At 43.6% G+C, this 22,942-nt stretch overlaps 5 protein-coding genes and 2 non-coding genes across 7 annotated transcripts; 2 read left to right on the forward strand and 5 right to left on the reverse strand.

Annotated features, from left to right (window-relative positions):
* The first annotated feature begins 207 nt into the window (after window positions 1-207).
* Window positions 208-705, forward strand: LOC133095037 (histone H2A type 1-like). Its single transcript, XM_061195864.1, has one exon. The coding sequence runs from the start codon at window positions 208-210 to the stop codon at window positions 598-600; it is 393 nt and encodes a 130-aa protein (XP_061051847.1). The 3' UTR covers window positions 601-705.
* Window positions 706-1,379: 674 nt separating this feature from the next.
* Window positions 1,380-2,060, reverse strand: H1-5 (H1.5 linker histone, cluster member). The gene has a single exon (XM_061195854.1). It carries the CDS (start codon window positions 2,058-2,060, stop codon window positions 1,380-1,382), a length of 681 nt encoding a protein of 226 aa, XP_061051837.1.
* A 2,392-nt stretch (window positions 2,061-4,452) lies between these two features.
* On the reverse strand, window positions 4,453-12,203 carry LOC133095661 (uncharacterized). The gene is made up of 3 exons (XM_061197409.1): window positions 11,798-12,203; window positions 5,765-6,057; window positions 4,453-5,014 (listed from the first exon to the last, which is right to left on the reverse strand). Exons 1-3 carry the CDS (start codon window positions 12,200-12,202, stop codon window positions 4,453-4,455), a joined length of 1,260 nt encoding a protein of 419 aa, XP_061053392.1. The 5' UTR covers window position 12,203.
* Window positions 12,204-13,321: 1,118 nt separating this feature from the next.
* LOC133095038 (histone H2A type 1) lies at window positions 13,322-13,714 on the reverse strand. Its single transcript, XM_061195865.1, has one exon. The coding sequence runs from the start codon at window positions 13,712-13,714 to the stop codon at window positions 13,322-13,324; it is 393 nt and encodes a 130-aa protein (XP_061051848.1).
* A 332-nt stretch (window positions 13,715-14,046) lies between these two features.
* On the forward strand, window positions 14,047-14,427 carry LOC133095044 (histone H2B type 1-L-like). Its single transcript, XM_061195873.1, has one exon. The coding sequence runs from the start codon at window positions 14,047-14,049 to the stop codon at window positions 14,425-14,427; it is 381 nt and encodes a 126-aa protein (XP_061051856.1).
* An 8,020-nt stretch (window positions 14,428-22,447) lies between these two features.
* Window positions 22,448-22,519, reverse strand: TRNAM-CAU (transfer RNA methionine (anticodon CAU)). Its single transcript has one exon. It is a non-coding gene; the product is annotated as a tRNA-Met (tRNA).
* A 349-nt stretch (window positions 22,520-22,868) lies between these two features.
* On the reverse strand, window positions 22,869-22,939 carry TRNAG-GCC (transfer RNA glycine (anticodon GCC)). Its single transcript has one exon. It is a non-coding gene; the product is annotated as a tRNA-Gly (tRNA).
* Window positions 22,940-22,942: the final 3 nt, after the last annotated feature.

A 22,942-nucleotide genomic window follows, 5' to 3' on the forward strand; every position in this document is an offset into this window, starting at 1 on the left:
TGATTGGCGAATACTGGTAATGACGTCATTATCAATTTTGTCCAATCAGAACGCGCATTTAAAGGACCGACACGTCCTCTTTTAAAACGGAACTACTACTTTGCCCAATGGAATAGCTCCTTTTTCGCGCCCAGCTGCAGCTATAAAATGTGCGTTTTTCTTCTTTCTCCTTAGTTGTTTCTGGCGTAGGCTTTAAAATACTGCAGTATGTCTGGACGTGGCAAGCAAGGAGGCAAAGTTCGCGCCAAGTCCAAGACCCGGTCTTCTCGCGCTGGGCTCCAGTTTCCCGTGGGACGAGTGCACCGCCTGCTCCGCAAGGGCAACTACGCTGAGCGTGTCGGGGCCGGCGCACCGGTGTACTTGGCGGCGGTGTTGGAGTACTTGACGGCAGAGATCCTGGAGCTGGCGGGCAACGCGGCCCGCGACAACAAAAAGACGCGTATCATCCCGCGTCACCTGCAGCTGGCCATCCGCAACGACGAGGAGCTCAACAAGCTGCTAGGCAAAGTCACCATCGCTCAGGGCGGCGTCCTGCCCAACATCCAGGCGGTGCTGCTGCCCAAGAAGACCGAGAGTCACCACAAGGCCAAGGGCAAGTAAGGCCTCAAGAGCAACGCCTTCGAAACCAAAGGCTCTTTTCAGAGCCACCTATTTTTTCTGCAGAGGAGCTGCGACAGTAGTTTCACTTAACTCCATTGTCATTATTGCCTGGGGAAAAGAAATTAATGTAATTAATTTGGCAAGCAGTTTGAGCCACTTTTCGGACTCCTGGTCATGTCCTCGGAATGTCAGGAAGAAATCAAGAGCTTTGGTAAGGAAGTGAGTGCAGTATCAAGGTGCAAAATCAATCTAAGTATCTATCTTTAAGGGCCCCTGAGGACAATCAGAACACTTTCTCGGCTTATTTGCAGTAACTCGACCTCTGCCAGTGCTAAGGTTCTGCTCTGTGCCTTGATTCCTGCAACATCAGATTAAAAATAGATGAACTTCTACCATTTGAACAGAAACAGTTGACCTATCTGAACGTGACGCGGAACTTTAAAAAGTTCCTTGTAGCCATTAAACACCCAGGAACCAAAATGTCTTAAAATGGTCAGCAACTCACATTTTAACATGTTTTTGGACAATTTTGCAGAGGTTACTGGATCCAGAAGGTCAAAATTTTCTAACTTTGTTGTATTTTAAAAAGAATATCATGTTTTTCGCTTTGAGTTCCAAGCAGGAGGAAGGTGAAAACATTGAGTGGAAGTAGAGGGCAATTTTTCTTGGCAAGCGGCCGAGAATAAAATATATACGTTACTCAGTGCACAGCTGTTTTCAGAGATCTCTGGGTGGCTCTGAAAAGAGCCTTTGGGGTTTGCTTCTTAAGCGGCAACTTCCTACTTCTTTTTGGGAGCCGCCTTCTTTGCCTTTGCAGCTTTGGGTTTTGCTGCCTTAGGCTTGGCGGCTTTGGGTTTCGCCGCTTTTGGCTTCACTGCCTTAGGCTTCGCGGGGCTCTTAACAGCCTTCTTCGGCTTTGCCGCGGCTTTGGTTTTCTTGGGACTCTTGGCCACCTTTTTGACGCCAGCGGCTGCGGGCTTCTTCGCCTTCTTGGGAGTCTTCTTCACCGCTTTCTTCGCTCCCGCAGCCTTCTTGGGCTTTTTAGGGGTGGCCCCTGCGGGTTTTTTCGCTTTAGCAGCCCCCGCCTTCTTGGCCTTCGGCTTGGTTTCCCCGGTGGGCGCCTTCCTATTGAGCTTAAAGGAGCCAGAAGCACCCGTGCCCTTGGTCTGCACAAGGGTACCCTTGCTCACCAGGCTCTTGAGACCCAGCTTGATTCGACTGTTGTTCTTCTCCACGTCGTAGCCGCCAGCTGCCAGTGTCTTCTTGAGCGCTGCCAAAGAAAGGCCATTGCGCTCTTTGGAGGCGGCCACAGCCTTAGTGATCAGCTCGGAAACTGGGGGGCCGGTCGCCTTGCGCTTAGCCGCGCCACCGCTCGCGGATTTCTTAGTAGACTTCTTCTTGGCAGGGGATTTCTCCACCGACGCCGGAGCAGCCGTCTCAGCAGGAGCAGTTTCCGACATGGCGATGAGGAAAAACTGCTAGAAGAAGAGAGATTCAAAACCCAAAGAGCAAGTTTTGCAATGCTACCTTGCTCGGGCCCGGGGCTTATATAAGCCGGTGCTGCCCTGTGATTGGTGGAGCGTCCGATCCACCGCCCTCAGGCAGCCGGCTCTCGTGGTTGGACTCCCAAATTGTGTTTGTTAGTCCCAAAATTTGATTAAATGCTAAAAACAATGGTACAGAATTTGACTCTTTGAAGCTCCAAAGGAGGAAAACAGCCTCCATGTTCACATACTTGTTTGTGTTTTTATGAATCACGCGCAATTAATGAAAGATATTTTTAAAAATCCCTTCAGCTTTTCATATGTGTCTATCGGGCGTAAGGCATCGAGCTAGTTAGTTGCATGTTGCAATAAATTTTTACTAAATATCAAGTAACCGTCTTTTAAAAGGCTTTGTCCCTAAGTTCGGCCTTTGATTTTTGCAAGAGGAAAGACAATAGGTTCCGTGGTTTTGCCATAAACTTTGTTTCAAACTGCGGCAAGTAACACAGGCGCAGGACAGCTGGTTGCCTACAGCCCAAAATTAACCATATAGATCTTACTTTAAAAACCGGTTCTGCCTCCCAAGGAGTTTCCACGTGCCAATGTCTTTAGAGAATGGGATTTTGCTGCTAGGAAAAGTTCTGTTGCCAAAGTGACTTCTTCCAGGAGGAATAGAAATTGCTTTGGCTACAGGATCCAATGACCTGCATTCAAACAAATTTGGTTTGTTTTTGATTGAGATGCTTTCTCTCTTTAATTCCTAAGCGAATCCAATAAAGTAAGAACAAAGAAAAATGCTTAGCCCCGATAATGTGTTTTAGAAAAAACCCTGAAACCTGCTAAAAATTATTCAAGGGCTTCCAGTAGCCCTCGAAAGCGCAAACTGTTTAGATGGCGTGGGACTTTGTCCCTCTTTCATGGTGCTTTTCCCAATGCTCTCAAACTCCTTACCTCCATCAACATTTAACAGATTGCACGGTCAAAACACCCTCTTTTGTAGGACATCAGTATGGATATTTTTGTGTGTTTAAGTGAAGATAGACCTGTATCTTCCAGTGAAATAATTGGCCACTGACTAAGTGTGGACTGGCTCTTAAGGGACTGGAGGTTATAGAAGTTTAAGAGAATTCAGGAAAACATTAACATCCAAGGGAACTGAGGCAATGACCAGGAAGTGGAATGGAGGATGAAGTCTGCTATTTATTGGGAGGTGGGAGGGGGAGGCATGGACAGGATTTTGTGCCTGGATGGGGTGATGATTAGGATCTCTCATGCAATCAACAGTCAATTCTCTCCTGTGAAAAACTGTAGGCCAATACACTTCATCTCTTCAGGAGCTCCTGGAGTTGAAACTATAGCCTACTATGGCCAAATCTAGACAGTGGCCTATTTTTGTATGGCCGTCGAGCTGAGTTTTTCTATTTTTAAATTGTATTTTTAAAAAACTGTGACAGACTGTATGTTGCCTGCAAAACCTAAAATATTTACTATTTGTCTCTTTTGCTGTTTTGTATTCCTTCTCACAGACACAGTTCATGGTGTGTTGCTACAGGCCTGCCTCTTTCAGGACTATGCAAATCGAGATCTAAAGAAAAGGAGATCTTAACAAGAAAATGTTCCAACCAAGTATTTCCCACTTTTTCAATCACAAAACTTTCAGAAAATTTGGGAAGGGGGTTGGGGGAAGTCATGCTTTACAGGAGAGGAGCATAATAAAAAGAGCTAACATTCATTGAGCATTTAAGTGCCAGGAACTAATCTAAGCATGCCCTACAAACTAATTCGTCTGCTACATTTTACAGCTGTTCTAGGTGAGTCTCAGAGAGAAGATGAGTAATTTAGCAAAGATTATACAGCTAGTAGTAATTGGCAGCTGTGAGGCTTGAACCTCGACCACTATTTCTTTCTGCAAAAGAAAGGCAAGAGGCACATTTTCTGAAGTCAAGGAGCTAGGGTACTTGGCAAAAACAAACCAAAAAAAACCCCTTTATTTGCCATTTACACAATTATCCACAGAAACCAATAAACTTTCGCAAGGTATGGGCCAGTTTTCCTTCAGTCGCTTCGTGTAGCCAAAGGCTTAATGGTTGTATCACTTTAAGTATGCTTTCCCAGAAACAGCTCGCTAGGCTGACTAGGAGCACAGAATACAGTAACCTCCGTCTGCAGCTTAATCTCCAAATACGCAGCACTGAAGTGACAATAACAATTGAGCCCACAACAGCTATTTCATCAAAACCCTCCTGCCATTTTTCTTTTGGGGGTAACATGTATCCTCTAGAATGAACAGTTCCTTTTTGGTGACAGTTGAAGGGCTCTGAAAAGAGCCTTTTCGGATGAGGTATATTAATAGGAAACGGTGTAAGATTTAAGCTCTTTCCCCGCGGATGCGACGGGCGAGCTGGATGTCCTTGGGCATGATGGTGACGCGCTTGGCGTGGATGGCACACAAGTTGGTATCCTCGAAGAGCCCCACCAGGTAGGCCTCGCACGCCTCCTGCAGCGCCATCACGGCCGAGCTCTGGAAGCGCAGGTCGGTCTTGAAGTCCTGCGCGATCTCGCGCACCAGGCGCTGGAACGGCAGCTTGCGGATCAGCAGCTCCGTGGACTTCTGGTAGCGGCGGATCTCGCGCAGGGCCACCGTGCCGGGCCGGTAGCGGTGCGGCTTCTTCACGCCACCCGTGGCCGGCGCGCTCTTGCGGGCCGCCTTGGTGGCCAGCTGCTTGCGCGGCGCCTTGCCGCCTGTGGACTTGCGAGCGGTCTGCTTAGTGCGAGCCATGCACAGGTAGCGCCAATTATTTAACAGTAGTAAGACAAGCCAGTCGTCCCAATATATATAGGGACCCTCGCGTCTTGATTGGACAATAGACTGCTGCCTCCCTCGCCTGCCCCGCCCTTCCCCGCCCACAGAATTGGTTCTGGGCTTATTCCTCAAAGAAAAGGAAGCGTTTTCCCGCCTCTACTTCGGTCATTAGGATAATGTACAGAGGAAATATCTTGTTGGCTTTAAAAGACTGCAGGATGCATCAAAATTCTTAAAGTGTTATCTAGAGAATCTCAAAGTGCCTTGCACTATTTTAAATACAGTACAAGATGTCATGACTGGGTTCTTGACCAAAATAGTTTACTGAATAACATAAAAGGGAACCAGCTTATGATAAAAGGAGGTATTGAAAGTCGAAATCCAGCCATGTTCTATGCTAGTAGTCTCAAACTTCAGCGTGCTTAAGAACCTCTCAGCTTATTAAAACGAAGGTCGGCCAACTTTTTCTGCAAAAAAACGTATGATAGTATTTTGGGCATTGCTCGCTACACTGTATCATTACTTTGCCCTTGACGTGGGAGTGCGAGCGCAGTTAGGTTAAATAGGTTAAATGAGTTCGGCTTACACTAAACCTCTGTAAAAACTGGCAACGCAGCTGAGTTATCAGAGAATTTGCCACTGTAGGTGGAAAGGCTGACGAGGGACTGCCTGGGGACTGCGACCACGCGCAACTTAAACTCAACTTCAAATTTTTAGCCCCCCCCCCCCAAACCACCAACCCAACACTACTGCTCCAAAATACTTCAAATGGGCCTTAATGCCTACAGCTCTTTAACAGATTTAGTGGGTGGCCCTAAAAAGGGCCTTTAAGCGACGTTATGATGCCTTGGAACAACTCTAGCCACCAAAGCCGTACAGAGTGCGTCCCTGGCGCTTGAGCGCGTAGACCACGTCCATAGCGGTGACAGTCTTGCGCTTGGCGTGCTCAGTGTAGGTAACGGCGTCCCGGATCACATTCTCCAGGAACACCTTCAGCACCCCACGGGTCTCCTCATAGATGAGGCCGGAGATGCGCTTCACCCCGCCACGCCGAGCTAGGCGTCGGATGGCGGGTTTGGTAATCCCCTGGATGTTATCGCGCAGCACCTTGCGGTGGCGCTTGGCACCTCCTTTCCCCAGGCCCTTCCCACCCTTGCCGCGACCAGACATCTCGACAATTCGATTAAGTATAATACTCCAATTCACACAGGCGGTGTTTTATATAGTGGTATATCGGACCTGGTTGGGAACCGCTCAGGCCAGCTGCGTCTCTTCAGGGAGGCTCCAGACCCGAAGCCCCGCCCACGTTTTCAGCAAACTGGAAAGGGCGGTGCTTAAACTACTTGGTCAGAACCGGCGCCTAATAAAAATCCCTCAGCCCAACTTATACATTGTGTTGCGCTCGCCCGCCCCTGGAAGACCTTTCTTTTGGTTTGGTCAGGACTTGCTGTCCGTTTTGTTTTGTTTTGTTTTGTTTTCTGCCATCTCTTAGCGACTTGTGGCTGCTGGAATGAATGGCGCATCTCAAGAGCGATGATTGTAGTCATTTGGGAGCTTTTGTGAAACCTCGTGGCTGGCCGCCTGATTGTAGATAGCTTCCAGGTGGGGTTCTTTGTCGTTCTCAGCGTCGGTGCCCTACCCCTTTTCCTTACTCATCCTATACCTTACTTTCCCTTCCCTCACTGGCTGCCACATTTTGGAGGGTAGTACTGGCTTTTTCAAATTTTCTTCATCTCACTTAGAAACACTTCAGGAAGCTGTTCGAGGAAGGTCATCCTTTACCTGCAGTTTCCTTTGGTGAGTCCATGAACAAGTGAAAATGCCTCTCAGGGATTACCGCCCTGCCCCCCTCCCCCCGCCCCCCCCTTCTCTCCTTTGTTGCACTGAGAAATCAAGTGCACCCAAAAACTCCATGCCTTTAATTTACAAATACAGTTGCCTTGCCAATGCTTTGCCCTGGAAATATTTATATTCACATCTATGTGTCCCAAAGGTGTGATTCTCTCTGTTAAAATAATTTGTTAAGTCTCTTCTCCCACCTTCATGGAGGAAACAAACTGACTGCAGATTTCTCAGCTTAAAAAGTTTGAGAATCTTAATAACCTATAATGGAAAAGAATCTGAAAAAGATAGATATCTGTATGTACATAGATATATAGATATATTTGAATCACTTTGTTGTATACCTGAAACTTACATAAAATTGTAAATCAAATATAATTCAATAAAAAAATTGAGTTTGAGAATGTTATCTTATTTAAATTAAGTACTGTTCAAATGCTTCCTTTTTGTCTTTCTCAGCAAATAATAATGATATTGCCTGATAAATTCTTGTTCAATAATTGGGATAAATATTTAGGAGTTGTTTGTTTGTTTGTTTCTCACATTAGGAGAGATATTCATTTCTGAGAGAAATGTTGGCAATGCTTTACAGTCCATAGAATTCCTTTCTCCTTCAATCAGATGAATAAATGAGGTATACTTGCCTTTCCAATGTTCTGAGGGTTGCTACTGATTCACACTTGTCTGGTTGACAATTCTTAATGTTCTTAGTTCCAAGTGTTGGGCTCAATCCTTTCCATTATTACTGTATTTTCAATTTGATGTGCCACACGTTTATTTTCTTGACACTTGATTTTGTTTTCTCTGTTTTGGTTAAACCTTTGGAATTAGCTGGTAGATTGTGTTTACATCTCTTATTTTTCTTTTTTGTTTTTAATTTTTTTCTCTTTTATTGTTCTTTAATTGTTCTTCGTTCAAAATTAGTTTACTGACTAGTAATTAGTACCTTTCCTAATTCTCATTTCTCCTGTCCCCAAACACACACACACACTAATCCAAAACACCACTAGCCATTTGGAGTCTTTTCAACTCCATGAACTTAACCTCTCAAATCTTTCCTTCCATTCCATACAGTCTTATTTCTCCACATAGATTGGCCTTTTACCAAGTCAGACCCTTAATGGTAGCATAAAGTTTCCCTTCTTTCTTGGTCCTACCTCAGAGCAATCACCATCCTTTCATCTTTAAAGTTTCCTTAAGCATTTATGCCTCCATGCGCAATCAAGACCAATTTAAAAATTTTGAAGATGCAGAATCTACTGCCCTTCCTGGCCTCTTCCTCTCTTCATCTTACTACACCTTCTTTTTATTTATTTATTTACTTTTGGCCGTGCCACGAGTCTTGCAGGATCTTAGTTCCCCGACCAGGGAATCGAACCCGGGCCACAGCTGTGAAAACACTGAGTACTAATCACTGGACCACCAGGGAATTCCTCACACCCTCTTTCTTGAAGTTCACTCTGCCCTGTTCTTGTCTGCTCATGGCTTGAAATCTGATTTGCAAAACCCTTTAAGAAACCCCTTACTTTCTCCTGAAACTCTCTCAAAACCTAAATGTATTCTCTAATATACACAGCTTTTCATGCTTAACACTCCCTCCTTGTTTTATATAATGTCCTACCTTGTTTCCAAAATTTTATAATACCATGGTCTTTATAGTCCCTTCTAAGTGTCTCCTAATTTAGCTAGTTATCATGCCTGAAATATATCAAACAATAGCTGCCAGAAACTCTGATTCCCTTTCATTCACTTCCAACTTACTAGCATCTGCAGGGTTGGATACTGAGAAAACAAGAATCAAAATGAAGGTGTGGGTCCCTTGGGGTAGAGGTCCTCTGCTGCCTCGCCCTCTTGGGTTTACAACAGGGACAGAGGCTAAGAACACAGTTCCTAAGCTTCTAATCTTTAAAAGCAGACTGGTTTCTATAGACTGAATGTTTCTGTTCCCCCAGAATTCATATATTGAAACCTAATCTCTAATGTGAGGGTATTGGGTATTTGGAGGTAGGGTTATTGGGAGGTGCTTAGGTCATAAGTGGAGGGCCCTCATGAATGGGATTAGTGCCTCTATAAAAGAGACCCCATTGTCTCTTCCACACTGAGAAAATAGCCATCTATGAATTAGGAAGTAGGCTCTTACCAGACACTGAATCTGACAGCACGTTGATCTTGGACTTCCCAGTCTCCGGAACTGTGAGAAATACATTTCTATTGTTTATAAGACACCTAGTCTATGGTATTCTGTTATAGCAGCCTGAGCAGACTAAGACACTGGTACTCTACAAGTTATGCTTTAAAAAAGTACTCAGATTTTTTGCCTTTGGTTTTGGTGGTTATTCTGGATTTGCTTGTTTGTTTGTTGTTGTTTGTTTTTTAAAATAAAGCTAGAAAATGCTGTTGGAGATCCTGGCACAGGTGTGCCCAGGTATAGACTGATTCTTGGGTCCAGCTCTTATTTTTGCCATTTATTTGTTTCTTGATCTCAGAAGAAAGAGGGAATTTCTTATTATGTGCCCACTATATTTTATTTATTCCCTTGTATTAGACCAGTGAAGTCTGTCAGATAACTCCTAACTGTTCTTGTTTTTTCTCTTGCATCTGTTATTTATTATTGTGTAGTGAATTACCAGAAAAGTTAGTAGCTTAAAACAACAAATGTATTATCTCACACAGCTTCTGAAGGTCAGCAATCAGAGAGTAGTTTAGCTGGGTGGTTCAGGTTCAGGGTCTCCCAGGAAGTGAAAAGTCAAGCTGTCAGCAGGGGCTGCAGTTACATGAGGTTTGACTGGGCCAGAGATGGCTCACTCACACGGCTGTTGGTAGTTGCCCACTGACTGTTGGAGAATGCATCAGCTTCTTATCGTGCCGGCGTCTCCACAGGGCTACCTGAATATCTTCCCAACATGGCGGCTAGGGGGTTCCCCCACCCCATCCCCAGCAAGTGACCTGAGAGAGAGCAAGCAGGAAACACAGCACCTTTTATGACTTAGTGTACAAAGTACTCATTGTCACTTTGGCTTTATGCCACACCAGTCTCTAAATCCAGCTCACATTCAAGGGGAGAGGAATTAGGTTCCTTTTTTTTTTGGCCGCGCTGCGCGGCTTGCGGAATCTTATTTCCCCAACCAGGGATCGAACCCGCGCCCTCGTCAGTGAAAGTGTGGACTCCTAATCACTGGACCGCCAGGGAATTCCCTAGGTTCCATTTTTTGAAGGGAAGATTATCAAAGAATATTTGGATATTTCCTAAAACCACCTTTTCTACAATCAAACTTAGGCTTCAAATAGAACATGTCCTCATTGACCCATAGTACACTTCTGAGATCTGAAGTTCAGATCTCAAAAGACTCCCAAATCCCAGCAGATGTCCTTGCTGAGGAGGACTTCTGCCTTTCCACTTAAAGGAAATCAGGCTTTTCTGCCCAGCTCTTTCTTTCTTTCTTTCTTTCTTTCTTTTTTTAAACGACTTCTCCTCCTTTATTTTCCTACAGTCATTGGAGGCTTACCCCGATCTCGTCCCCTTTCAGGGTTTGTTGAAAGAATCCCAAACAGATTTACTGGCTTTGTCCTCCCAATACTTGGCTACCTTTAGAAAAGACAGACTTTTCTAGAGCTAGTGAAGGATTTATATGTGCCTCATCTAAACCCGGGGAGCTATTACCAAGTTCACATATGAAAAGAAGTGTGAAAATACTTTGGAAACTATAAAGCTTTATATAATTGTTGTCATCAGTACTATATCTACTCCCCATAGAATTCAAAAAGAATCTGTGATGAAATGTGTAATGCAGAAGGTGGGAAGCACTCAGTGACTGAGGCTATCTTGTGTCTACAAGGTTGCTAATCAGCAATACATTCATTCAACTAGAATTTAATGAGCACCTGCCTGTGTCAGGCTTTTTCTATTCTGGAGAAACAACAGTGAACACGAAAAAATCTTTGGCCTTATATGTATATGGTGAGAAAAAAGGGGCAAAATTCGACTTTTAAAACAGGTTCACACAGAGTTGGGAGACTACGCTCCTGAAGCTAGTATTTCATACTTGTGAGTGTGACTTCATGTAAGGGATAAGGAGACACGGGGAAGTCCACACGTGGTGTGGGGGGTATTACTGTCCCAAACAGGCTCACTGTGGCTTCTGCCTCAGGGAAGTCACCAGATGTTGATGGCATGCATGGTGCCTGTGGATTACTCCTCGTGCACATCTGCAATAGGAGGCTCCTGAAAGCTGTCAAATAAAAAACAGCTAATTTGTTAATTTTACAGTATCAAATCTTGGAATGGGTGTGAAGGAGAGTAAACAGTTCAGAGCTTTATCCCGTAGGGTTACCAGGTGCTACTACTAAACAGTTAGAAATGCAATTCTCATGAGAACAAATATGCTTAGTTTGAACACCCTGTAGCTTCAGCCAGATTCATTCTTTCCTTCTGGAGTTGTATAAAAGAAACTGAATTAGTACATTAGAAGTCTGCCCACTACTGTTAGATCCCGGGCAAACCACCAACATTGTCTGGCTTAATCGAGATGTACTCTGCCCCTCCTGGGACCCTGGACCTGGACAGTTCAAATCAATAATTGATTAGGGCATGCAAAGTGCTTGTCCTTCCATGCACTGCGAATACATCACAGAACAGTCAACCAGAACTCCGCATCCCGACTATATCCGAAGTGGGGGAGGGACTGGCTAATATTTATGCTCTGAATCCCAGTTTACTTGGTTGACAGAGTTCTTTTGTTGACTGATTCCTTCTAGTGAAATCTTTGATTACTCAGGGTCCAGGTGACCTCAATGCTGGAGACACTGTTGCCCTTATAAGCTGCTGTTCAGCAAGTCCTTTTAAATAGCTAACAAAATGAACACGGCATGTGTAGCCTTGGCCAGTACTCTGTATACCCATTTTGCATGACAAATATTATGTAGTTCCTGGAGAGAACCCTTCTCCCCCATTTTCTAAATACCCATCCTAGTATAACAGCTACTCTCAATGAGAACAGAAGTGGCTCTTAAAAGAGCCTTTGGGAGGAAGCAAATGTGCCCAAGCCAGATTAGAAAGGACAGTCTATGCCCTCTCCCCGCGGATGCGGCGCGCAAGCTGGATGTCCTTGGGCATGATGGTGACGCGCTTGGCGTGGATGGCACACAGGTTGGTGTCCTCGAAGAGCCCCACCAGGTAGGCCTCGCACGCCTCCTGCAACGCCATGACGGCCGAGCTCTGGAAGCGCAGGTCGGTCTTGAAGTCCTGCGCGATCTCGCGCACCAACCGCTGGAACGGCAGCTTGCGGATCAGCAGCTCCGTGGACTTCTGGTAGCGGCGGATCTCGCGCAGGGCCACCGTGCCAGGCCGGTAGCGGTGCGGCTTCTTCACGCCGCCCGTGGCCGGCGCGCTCTTCCGTGCCGCCTTGGTGGCCAGCTGCTTGCGCGGCGCTTTGCCACCGGTGGATTTGCGAGCGGTCTGCTTGGTTCTAGCCATGCTTCTACGCTAATGCTGCGAGAAAAGCAACTGAGCGTGTCCAGGACCAGACTTTATACAGATGATCCGATCCTGATTGGCCAGAACTTTGCAGGAGTAACCTGATTGGCTTTTAATTCAATCTTTATTTGGTTTTTACCGCCTCTGAAAAGGTTTTGTTTTCCATACTATTAATTTTGTGATTTCTGTTTTCGCAGGAAAGAATTATGGCTGTACTCCATCCTGAGTTTATGGTTTTCGACCAAAACGTTAAGATTTCACCAGTAAAAAAGGAGTCTGGTTCAGAATTTGTGGAAGTCAGCGCCTAAATTGTCCTAAAAGAAATGCATTTTTTCATTGGAGAATTTTTCCCTTTTCAGATAATGTGGGGGGAAATTACAGCAAAATAATGTATTTGCTAGTCTCTCTAAATAGTAGTTCCATTTCATAACTGCATCAGGATCTGCTTTTAATGACTGTACCAAGACCTAAAATAAAGTTTCAGAATAGACTATGGCACACCGGCCTCCTGAACACAACTTTGCCTAGCGTGGTGTGGGGAAGGGGGAGCTTGATGTGTGCTTGACTAAATACTAGTAAATGACTATCTGACTTCATTAATTGATTTTGATGCAATCAAATGGCTGATTGGCCTTTAATACGTAAATTGTGTACTTAGCAGGCCTGGAGTAATGATACGTTTACAGTGATCAGTGATTAGGTGTTTTCCTGTAAATAGGGGTAGCTCTGAAAGGAGCTTTCGAGTAGGGGCAGTTTTAGTTAACTAATGGACCATCGGGTTTTAACGATGAAGACCCAGAAACAAAACAAAATTGGTTTAATATGTAACATATTTGCTGGAACAAATAATCACCGGAAATGTGTTCCTGGGGAGGGGAAAATAAATGCGGCCGCTTTCATGGTTTTACAATCGAGTAAACTGTAAACTAGTTTTTACCAGATGAGTTAACGCATGCTCGGTCAAATCAATAGGGGGACTACATATTTCAACATACAGTACTGTAAACTTAGCCAGGGATTCGTGATAGGTTTCAGGACAGTGTTCAGTTCTTCCACAGAAATTGTGGGTGGCTCTGAAAAGAGCCTTTGTTCTTAGAGATTGGAGTATTAATTCAGACCTTACTTGCCCTTGGCCTTGTGGTGACTCTCAGTCTTCTTGGGCAGCAGCACGGCCTGGATGTTGGGCAGGACGCCGCCCTGAGCGATGGTGACTTTGCCCAGCAGCTTGTTGAGCTCTTCGTCGTTACGGATGGCCAGCTGCAGGTGGCGCGGGATGATGCGCGTCTTCTTATTGTCCCGGGCCGCGTTGCCCGCCAACTCCAGGATCTCGGCCGTCAGGTACTCCAGTACCGCGGCCAGATACACCGGCGCGCCGGCCCCGACCCGCTCGGCGTAGTTGCCTTTGCGGAGCAGGCGGTGCACTCGGCCTACGGGAAACTGGAGCCCGGCCCGCGAGGAGCGGGTCTTGGCCTTGGCGCGAGCTTTGCCGCCTTGCTTACCACGTCCAGACATAGCACAATGCTTATGCACCTACACCAAAAAAGACTGAAGAGAAAAAAAAAACAAAAAAACAAAAAAACCCCACAACTTATAACCGCAGCTGCGCGCGAAAAAGAAGCTATTCCATTGGCCAAAGTTGCTGTCCCATTTTAAACAAGACAAATGCAGTTCCTAATAATGCGTGTTCTGATTGGACAATATTGAAACAACGTCATCACTAATATTAGCCAATCAGACAAAGAACTTTACTAAACCTTATTTGCATATGGTTTTGTAAATAAAAAGGACTCGACCGATTCACTATTCTCTTTTTGCTTCTCGGGAATCTTGTGATTTTTTTCATCATGCCTGAGTTGGCTAAATCCGCCCCGGCTCCGAAGAAGGGGTCCAAGAAAGCGGTGACCAAGACCCAGAAGAAAGATGGCAAGAAGCGCAAGCGCAGTCGCAAGGAGAGCTACTCTATCTACGTGTACAAAGTACTGAAGCAGGTCCACCCGGACACCGGCATCTCGTCCAAGGCCATGGGCATCATGAACTCATTTGTCAACGACATTTTCGAGCGCATCGCGGGCGAGGCGTCCCGCCTGGCGCATTACAACAAGCGTTCGACCATCACCTCCAGGGAGATCCAGACGGCCGTGCGCCTGCTGCTGCCCGGGGAGCTGGCCAAGCACGCCGTGTCCGAGGGCACCAAGGCCGTCACCAAGTATACCAGCTCTAAGTGAGCCGGCCCGCTGCCACACATGACCCAAAGGCTCTTTTCAGAGCCACCTACACTTTCAGAGAAATAGCTGGTGCACTTGCCTGTAGTCTAGTTTCTCTCGGAAGAGTAGGGAGCTGGTTTGGGAGCGGAAAACGGGGTAAAAACTTAAAAAGCCCTCCGTAAACATTCTTGTATACGCATTTATGCAGTGTCATGCAAACTTAGTATGGATTCTTTGGCGTCCTTTGAAAAAGATTTTCAGTTTTGCCCTCAGCTGCAATAGCCAAAATTTTGCTTTTGTTTACCCTTTTTCAACGCAAGGAACGCTCCCCGTCTCTGATTGGGCAGCAGCACTATTTGAAAAGCCCGCCATGGGCTGCAATTGGCCAGATAGTCTGCCATCAGGGTTGTGCGTTTTGAAGAGATTTTCTCGAAAGTAAAAGGATGACTTGCTTTATCTGCGGGAATGCACCGGGCTCTGGAGCCAAGAGCCATAAAGCTGACAATTAACGGTATTGTGTTCTGCAGTCGGATCCTGGGCGAAATTAACCTCTCGGTGTCTATTTCTCATCCACTACAGAATGGGTATGGTAACATTAGACTTGTCTATCCTACGGAGATCTTAGGGTGAGTTGAAATGATTTATGTCAAAGTGCAACGGGAATATTAAAGGTCAGGGACGTTCCTTAAGGAGAAAAGGTTGAACAAGGAACCCAGCAATTTGGGAAAGCCGCGTTCTTCCAATGTTTAATCGATGTGCCGGAAGGAGATATGCCAGGACTCGCTAGGCCGGGGGAGTAGTTATCTGGCAGTGATTTTAGAGTCCACGATTTAAAATCCCGCGATAGAAGTCAGAGAACTCAGTATTTAAGAGAAGGGCGTATTTACTTAACGCATGGACTAGCTAGTAATATTAGGGAATGGAATCTCTCAAGGCATGATCGAAAGTCCTTCAATTCCCCCCTCCCCTGCATCTTACAACAGTGCCTAAATTCTTTTTTTTTGCAGTTGGAAGCATTAACATTTTCCGCTACCCTGTCATCCCCTCTCACCAGTAGATGACTGCTATTGTAAATCTTTTTTTCCCCCATTAACAGCAAAATAAGCCCCTACTACCACATCCCCCCTCCAGGCTGTAACATTTCCTGTCTTTCCCTGTTGTCACTTCCCTTAAAGTTGTAGGTATAGACCCTATCTCAGACAAACAGTCTTGTCCCTGTCACAGGCAACAAGCCTCCAGGAATTCATGCCAACAGGTCAATGGGTCTGCAAAATATACGGGTTTGTCATTCACTCCTCTAAAATGAGATTCTTTTTCCAGTCCCTGCGCCCCTGTCATTAGGTCTTGGGAGTTGGCGACAAAACCCACCGACAAGCTACCCTACTTGGTGGAGAGCAGTCCCCTAATTTCATCCTGAACTCATCAGCATCATATTCATCCCCTCTTTCTATTATTTGCTTTTTCCGAGATTTTTTTCTTCCACTGTTAAGAGATCAGAGGGATAATTACCTTCAGAGTGGGTGAAATAAGAAGTATTGCCCTCTTCTGCCATCTTGTGGCAAGAAAACAGAAGGACCGATCCAAGGCGTCGTGTTTTCCAGATCCAACTGAAATGCTTCCTAACTTCAACTTTTTACTAACAGTGAGTTAGGATGAGTAGAGTGATCATTTCTGTCTCCCTTTAACCGCCGGATTTGTTAGTCACTTCAAGAGTCACTTGTGCGCATGTGAGAGCGGGAGAGAGGTATTGTTTTGTGCTCTGGTCAGAGCTGTGGAAATAAAAAGGAATAAAATTTAAAAAAAGAAATCAAAATATTCTGCACCCTAAAATAAATAAAAAATAATAGGGTCATGCTCACCCTAGTTCTGGTCCTCAAAGTAATAAATACTTGAATGTTTTCTGTAAACCTAAACACCTGACAGAACAATGATACCCTGATTTTTGCTAGACTGCTCTTTGAAGATGTGTCAGGACTTGTCAGGATAATGATTACCATGTGAGTTGCAATTTTTCCACCATGAACAGGCCAATGTGCACGTGGTAACCTCAGTCATTTTGCAGCTCCCCCCTCCAACACACACCATTTTAAATACATGTGTGTGTGTGTGTGTGTGTGTGTGTTTTCCTCAAAGTCTGACTCTTGACCTCTTTGCAGGTAGACTCTTTCTTTCCTTTCCAAATGTTTCTGTCTCTTAGTCCTGCTTTGACAGTTTCTACTGCCTAAGTCCAAACAAACATCCTATTAAAATGCTTGTATTAGTTTGCTAGCACTGCCACAACAAAATACCACACACTGGGTGTCTTAAACAACAAAAATTTATTTTCTCACAGTTCTGTAGGCTAGAAGTCCAAGGTTAAGGTGTTGGCAGGACTGGTTTCCCTCCTTGGCTTGCAGCTGGCTGTCTTGCTGTGTCCTCACATACTCTTTTTTCTGTGTGTCTGCACCCCTGGAGTCTTTTCCTTTTCTTATAAAGATACCAGGGCTTTCAGATTAGGACCCTACCCTTATGATCTCATTTAACCTTAATTACCTCTTTAAAGGCCCTATCTCCAAATATAGTTACTTTGGGGTTAGGGCTCAAAACAAAGGAATTTTGAGGGAACACAATTGAGTCCATAACAGCATTTAGGCCATTTTTTCCATGCTTTGATCCCAACTTTCTATTCCAAATTGTCTTTCATAAACTGTTTACATTTAGCTTTAACTGCAGCTAAAGAGACAGTTGTGATATTCCCTAAACCAGAGGTTAGAAGTCAAATGCTCATGGGGGCCTAGCAGATAAAAGCAAAACTGGCTACAAGGTGCTCTTTGCTATTTTTCTTGAAGTACAAAGACTTCTGACACTGTATTTCACCTTCCCAGTTTTAGTAGCATATTTCACTGTTCTCTTAATACTACCCTACGAACAACCACAGCACAAGGATGTTGATAAACGCCAACTAACACTTGGAAACTAAGGGGACCAGTGGGAACTGCAGAAAACTGAAGGCTACAGAGCCTATGCACTATGATTTCACTTGACTGTTGCCTCATGGGGCTGCAGGCTCAGTGTCAGTGAGTCTTTCAATTTTTTCAAGAGGATTTGCATTTTAATAAGGAATACTTCAAATTTTCAAAATTGGCAATTGTCAACAAAAAAATTAATCGGTCGATCTAAGAAAGAAATGGAAAATTTTATTCAAGCCAAATTGAGGCTGATAACCCAGGAACAGTCTCTCAGAAAGTTCTGAGAACTGTTCCACCCGTTAAAGATCAAAGCACAGTTAAGTTTTTGAGACTGAGACCTGTAATACAATGACGTGTTATTGACAGTTTACACAATCCAGATCTATGCATACAAATCAAGTAGTGGGTCAGGGCCATCATGGCCCCTTACGAGATTACGACATTACACGGAAGGTTATCTACTAAGGAGTAGTGACCCTTGATGAGATTAATAAGGAATGTTATCTCCTAGGGAGATCTGGTTAATACAGATGTACAACACACACTAAAGGGGAGGGAGGAGGCCCAAATAGGCAAAGAAAAATTTTATGTTTAAAATTTTCTTGTCTTGCCATAAAATATGAATTTTATTTCATCACAACTAATAAAAAATGTATAACAGTGTGGACTAAACAAAAAATACCTGAAAGCTTCATGAAAACCTTAATCCCACAGCTGGAGAACTCTGGACATTAACAGAGATTTCTGTGTCCATGTCAAGCTGTCCAGTATACTCTCCATACCACCAAAACCCAGATCAGATGCCTGGATCTCCCCATCCTCCTAAATCCTCAACTGAAAAGAATCTGTTTCTCACTTGGCAGCTCTAGACAGAGCAGAGGGTCACACACACAGCAGGCATTCAACAGCTTTAGTTTTTTTTTTTTTTTGCAGTTTAAGTAAATGGATAAAAAAGTGAACTAAACAAATAATAAAAAAGTTTAAGCTCCCTACCAACAATGAGGTAAAAGTGGTGAAAGTTGTTTGGAATAGTTTGTTGTACATTAAATAGTTAATAAATAAACTCATTCTTTTCTAATTATGTTATATTTGTCTTACTGTGATGTATTCTCCTCTACCTACTTTTCTTTGGTCCTTTCAAATTTTTCTCCTTTTTTTTTTTTAGTAACTGTTTTTATTTCTCCTGTCTTACAATGAGTAAAATGAAAGGAGAAGGTAGAGGCGGTACGGATCTTAGCGGAAGCTCCACCTCTTCCCTTCCTGGTTCCACTGACTTCTGCAAATGGCCCACCCTTGTTCCCTGAACCCAGCTTGCCCCTCTCTCTCCTTTAGCTCCTTGTTTCCTCTATTTACATGAGGCACAGACTCAAATTCTGTTGAAATCAGCTCTCTAGTGAATCACTGATTTCTTTCAATATTTTTTTACTTTATCTCCACGCATATGGGAGAAGTAGGAAAAACCAATTGTCTTCTTCTGATTAACAAATATCACAAAGATAAAGATCTTGAGGAAAAAAGGAGCTGCCAATTAGCAGCTTATTACTAGGGCAAGACATTTTCTTTGAGAAAGACAATCACTTACAGACTTTTACAATTTAAATGTTACTTCGTAGTAACATGGGTCATAGTAACAATCTCTGAGGTCAATGTCTTTGAACATCATCAGAAATAGCCATTTTACGAAGCCCTACAGGATGTGTTCCTCTCTCCAGCACTAAAAAGTGTCTGTGTTTTCAAGGCTAGATCCTGGAATTCCACTGGTCAGTATAGCGATAAAAGCAGGCCTGAGAATGAAAACTTGGCATTGGAGAAGTAAAAGGGGAAAGGAGGATTATTAACAGAAGGTGTATGAGTTGTCAGAATAAGTTACCAAACTTGGAAGTGTGTGAATGGGAGCTGTGGACCAAAAATGTCACCTGTCACATCAGTAAACAAAGGATTTTACTGCAGCCATCAAGCCATCAGCCACTGCCACGCACTGCCGGTGCACCCTGAGGGGCTTCAGGATGGAGAAAAGCAGGATACTGGCCCTAGGTAGTTAAGATACATATCAAAGGAATGATTTCAATGAGCCCAGACTCTTGCATCTTCCCACACATAAAAAAGCACTAAATTCATTAACTTGTGATGTCTGGTTTTCTTTAATTAGCAGTAATATTTTGATGTTAGACCACCCGGTGTTTTTGTTTGTTTGAACTCCTATATATCTTGACTCCTCCCTTACCTCTTCACAGCAGTCCCTCAAAGCTATCTGAGAGGCTGCATCCTGGGCTTAAGTCCTCAGCAGGTCCACGGAATAAAACATAATTCTCAACTTTTAGGTTGTGCATTTTTTTTCAGTCGACAGCTCGCAGGGAGTCCTTTCAGTGGTGCCCGGTGGGGTGGCGCCAGGTGGCTGAGCCTCCAGGATGATATGATCTATGGAGGTGTGCATCTTTGATTGCCTTTGAATGATTAGGCTATTTTACAACTCAGAGATAGAATGTAAGTTGTAGATAATTAATAAAATGCAAATGATTCCAGGTGATGGGTGTGGACAGGAAGGAGGGGGACAAAGGTAAACTGGTCTGAGTCCCATTTTCTTCCTCCAAACCTTATTGAATAGACACTCAACTCTCAGCCAGCCGATTATTGCCCCACACAAGCAGTTTCTAGGCCTCTCTAGGAAATTCTGAGATTTGGAAATCTCTATAGTCCAAAGCTATGAAGTGAAGACTATAATTGAAGAATAACACTTTGCGGAATCAGAAGGCTTGGGTTTTATCCACCACCCAGCCCTGCTGCCACTGCTACCACATTCTGTGTAACCTACTGGACGGTCTCATCTTCCTGGTCTGTTCCTGAACTAAAAGTGATCTCTGAAGTCTCTCTTCCAGCAGAAATAATCTTTTTCTAAAAATAAATCTCCTTCTTGCCGGTCACTTGAAGCTACTGCTAACAAATGTAACAGATGACAAACTTTGTTTCAATCTTGCAAAATGCTTTTTGTGGGAGCTGTGCTATACACAGAGAGTGTGCTTGGAGGCCCCACAATAAAATGACTATTGTGAGATAAAATTCACGTTTTATGGCAAGACAAGAAAAATTTAAACATAAAAAATTTTCTCTGCCTTTTGGGCTCCTCTCCCTGCCCCCCCGCCCCCCACCTCCCTCCCCCTCCCCCTCCCCTCCCCCCTCCACTGTGCATTATGTGTCTGCATGATGCATCCACCAAACCACTCCATCAGCAGAAATACTGGCCTCAACCGTAAAGAACAACATTCTCCTATCACCAACAAGACAACTCCTTAAAAGAAAACCTTCCTTCTTGATCTTGTAAGGAGCCATGATGACCCACAACTTTGTACTTGAAGATCTGAATTGTGTAAACTGTAAATAATACGTCGTTTGATGTACAGCCCTCTGTCTCAAAAAACTTATATAACTGTGTTTTGACTTCTAATGGGCGGAACAGTTCTTGGAGCTTTCTGAGAGGCTGTTCCCTGGTTACAATCCTCAATTTGGCTTGAATAAAATTTTCCATTTCTTTCTCAGATCGGCTGATTAATTTTTCGTCGACACTATCATAACAGAGCTCTTCTCTTTTCATTTTTATGCATATCAATAAGAAATTCTAGGTAAGCATGAATTTGCCACTGTGAGAAGATGCTCAATCTATGGTTACAATATCCAAGAACGGACTGAAAATTTATTTCTTAAATAGAACCCAGAAGAAAATAGTGAATAATGTTTCATCTTTCTGGGCAATTTTTTTCCTTTTGATTAATCACATGTTCCTCTGGTGATCTGTGAGATTAGAAAGTTTGTTACTGAAACACCTCAGATGGAAATTGTGTCTGCCATGGGCATCCATGTAAGCAAGACTGAAAATGAAATGAGATCTCCCCTGGTACCTAAAGTGATTCTTTACTGTGATAGGACTTTCATGTGGAAAAAAATTTAAATACAAAAAAAAAAAAATATTTAAATACAGTTGATAAAAGAACTTTAATGACAGGATTTCTAAAACCTCTATTGCCAGGTTCATAAAGATGTTGCCTTCACTTTAGAACCACCTGAAAATCAAATATGGCCCTTTGGCCTCTCAGTCCAGACATTTATGTAGACATTAGGTATACTCATGTTTAGTTATAGATTATTACATAGAAATAGACTTACTGTCAACGGTATCATAAAGGAAAGCCTTTTATGTGGGCACTTTGTCAATACTTTTGAAAATAAGCATTGTGTTATTTAAATGAAAACTTTAATATGAGTTGTTCTCAGACTCTTCGCAAATAAAAATTATTCATTAAAAAAAAAAAAGGAATGGGAGATATGCACATCAAATTCATGGTAGAGTTGCCCTGAGAAAGGGGATATTAGGACTGCGTTTGCAGCTGAAGAGTACTTCAATTTTATGTTGTTGTTGTTTTCCTTAAATATAAAAGAAATTTGTAGTTTATATACTATAATGTTAAATAGTAGATAGATTCTGTGTGGTAATTTTTGTACTCTTCTGTAATTTTTTAGAAGGTAAAAGAAGAAGGTGAAGAATAACGAAGAATAGTCGTGTTTGGTGTATTAGAAATCGTAGCTTTTAACGTATTTAACAAACGAGCAACGCCCAAGATGTGACAGGCCATGTTGTAGATACTACAGGAACCACAGGGGGACTAAATACTGAATGAATAAATAAAATATACTATATATTACATAGTGATAAGTGCTAAGGAGGAAAACAGAGCAGGGGGGAGAGATTGTTGAGAACTGTCATTTTAAATAAACCCCAACTCCCTTAAACCAAATCTCTGAAACTGAAATCAGCTGTATATGGTTCTTTTTAACTCTAAATTTAAATTCTCGTTTACAATACAGTAGTAGGTAAAGATGGGCACCTTTCAGCGGATGGATTAATATTAATTCTCTGCTCTCTGAGATGGGGCACCTGACATTAGAGACTTTCTGATTTGTGAATTATTTTCGTCTCAAAATTTTCTTGGGATAAACATCTACCCCTGAATTACCCACATTTTCATGAGGTACAGAAAAAAGGGAAACAGGGTTGCTAAGACTACAGTACCTCTTCCCCCCCCCCAAAAAACAGAAGCACCTAGCAGAGGATGGTTTCGATCCATCGACCTCTGGGTTATGGGCCCAGCACGCTTCCGCTGCGCCACTCTGCTAAACGCGACGGCAAGTGTTCGAAGTAATTCCTTTATTATATCTTTATTTAAAGGGACCCGTTTTTATAAGTTGGAAAAAGTTTTCTTTCCCTCAGAGCCCATTCGTTGGCTTTACTCATGCTTCAAACAGAAGAATGAATCCAGAGCAGATTGACTCCATATATTCTGAACACAGAAAATTGGATGTTTCTTTTAGGAAAACCGCCCGTCTCCAGCCAGCCTGCCCCTTCCACCTAGCAGAAGTGACTCCGGGTCTTATGGTCACAAAACATATGAGTAGGTCAAAATTCGAATGTAGAAAGTATCCGAGTTCAAAACCAGAGCATTTTTTGAAAAAGAGAGGTCTCCTTGCATTGGCCGGGAATCGAACCCGGGCCTCCCGCGTGGCAGGCGAGAATTCTACCACTGAACCACCAATGCTCA

Source organism: Eubalaena glacialis, chromosome 7 (genome assembly GCF_028564815.1).
Source record: "Eubalaena glacialis isolate mEubGla1 chromosome 7, mEubGla1.1.hap2.+ XY, whole genome shotgun sequence".
Taxonomy (NCBI): Eukaryota; Metazoa; Chordata; class Mammalia; order Artiodactyla; family Balaenidae; genus Eubalaena; species Eubalaena glacialis.

Bases quoted from the DNA above. Each gene is read 5' to 3' on its own strand.
- LOC133095661 (XM_061197409.1), bottom strand. From the start codon at position 12,202: ATGGCTAGAACCAAGCAGACCGCTCGCAAATCCACCGGTGGCAAAGCG. The intron at 6,058-11,797 runs GCATAGACTGTC...CGAATTGTCGAG, and splicing joins GCCGCATCCGCGGGGAGAGG to ATGTCTGGTCGCGGCAAGGG. The intron at 5,015-5,764 runs GTACGGCTTTGG...CTTTTCTTTGAG, and splicing joins AAGCGCCAGGGACGCACTCT to GAATAAGCCCAGAACCAATT.
- H1-5 (XM_061195854.1), bottom strand. From the start codon at position 2,060: ATGTCGGAAACTGCTCCTGCTGAGACGGCTGCTCCGGCGTCGGTGGAG.
- LOC133095038 (XM_061195865.1), bottom strand. From the start codon at position 13,714: ATGTCTGGACGTGGTAAGCAAGGCGGCAAAGCTCGCGCCAAGGCCAAG.
- LOC133095037 (XM_061195864.1), top strand. From the start codon at position 208: ATGTCTGGACGTGGCAAGCAAGGAGGCAAAGTTCGCGCCAAGTCCAAG.
- LOC133095044 (XM_061195873.1), top strand. From the start codon at position 14,047: ATGCCTGAGTTGGCTAAATCCGCCCCGGCTCCGAAGAAGGGGTCCAAG.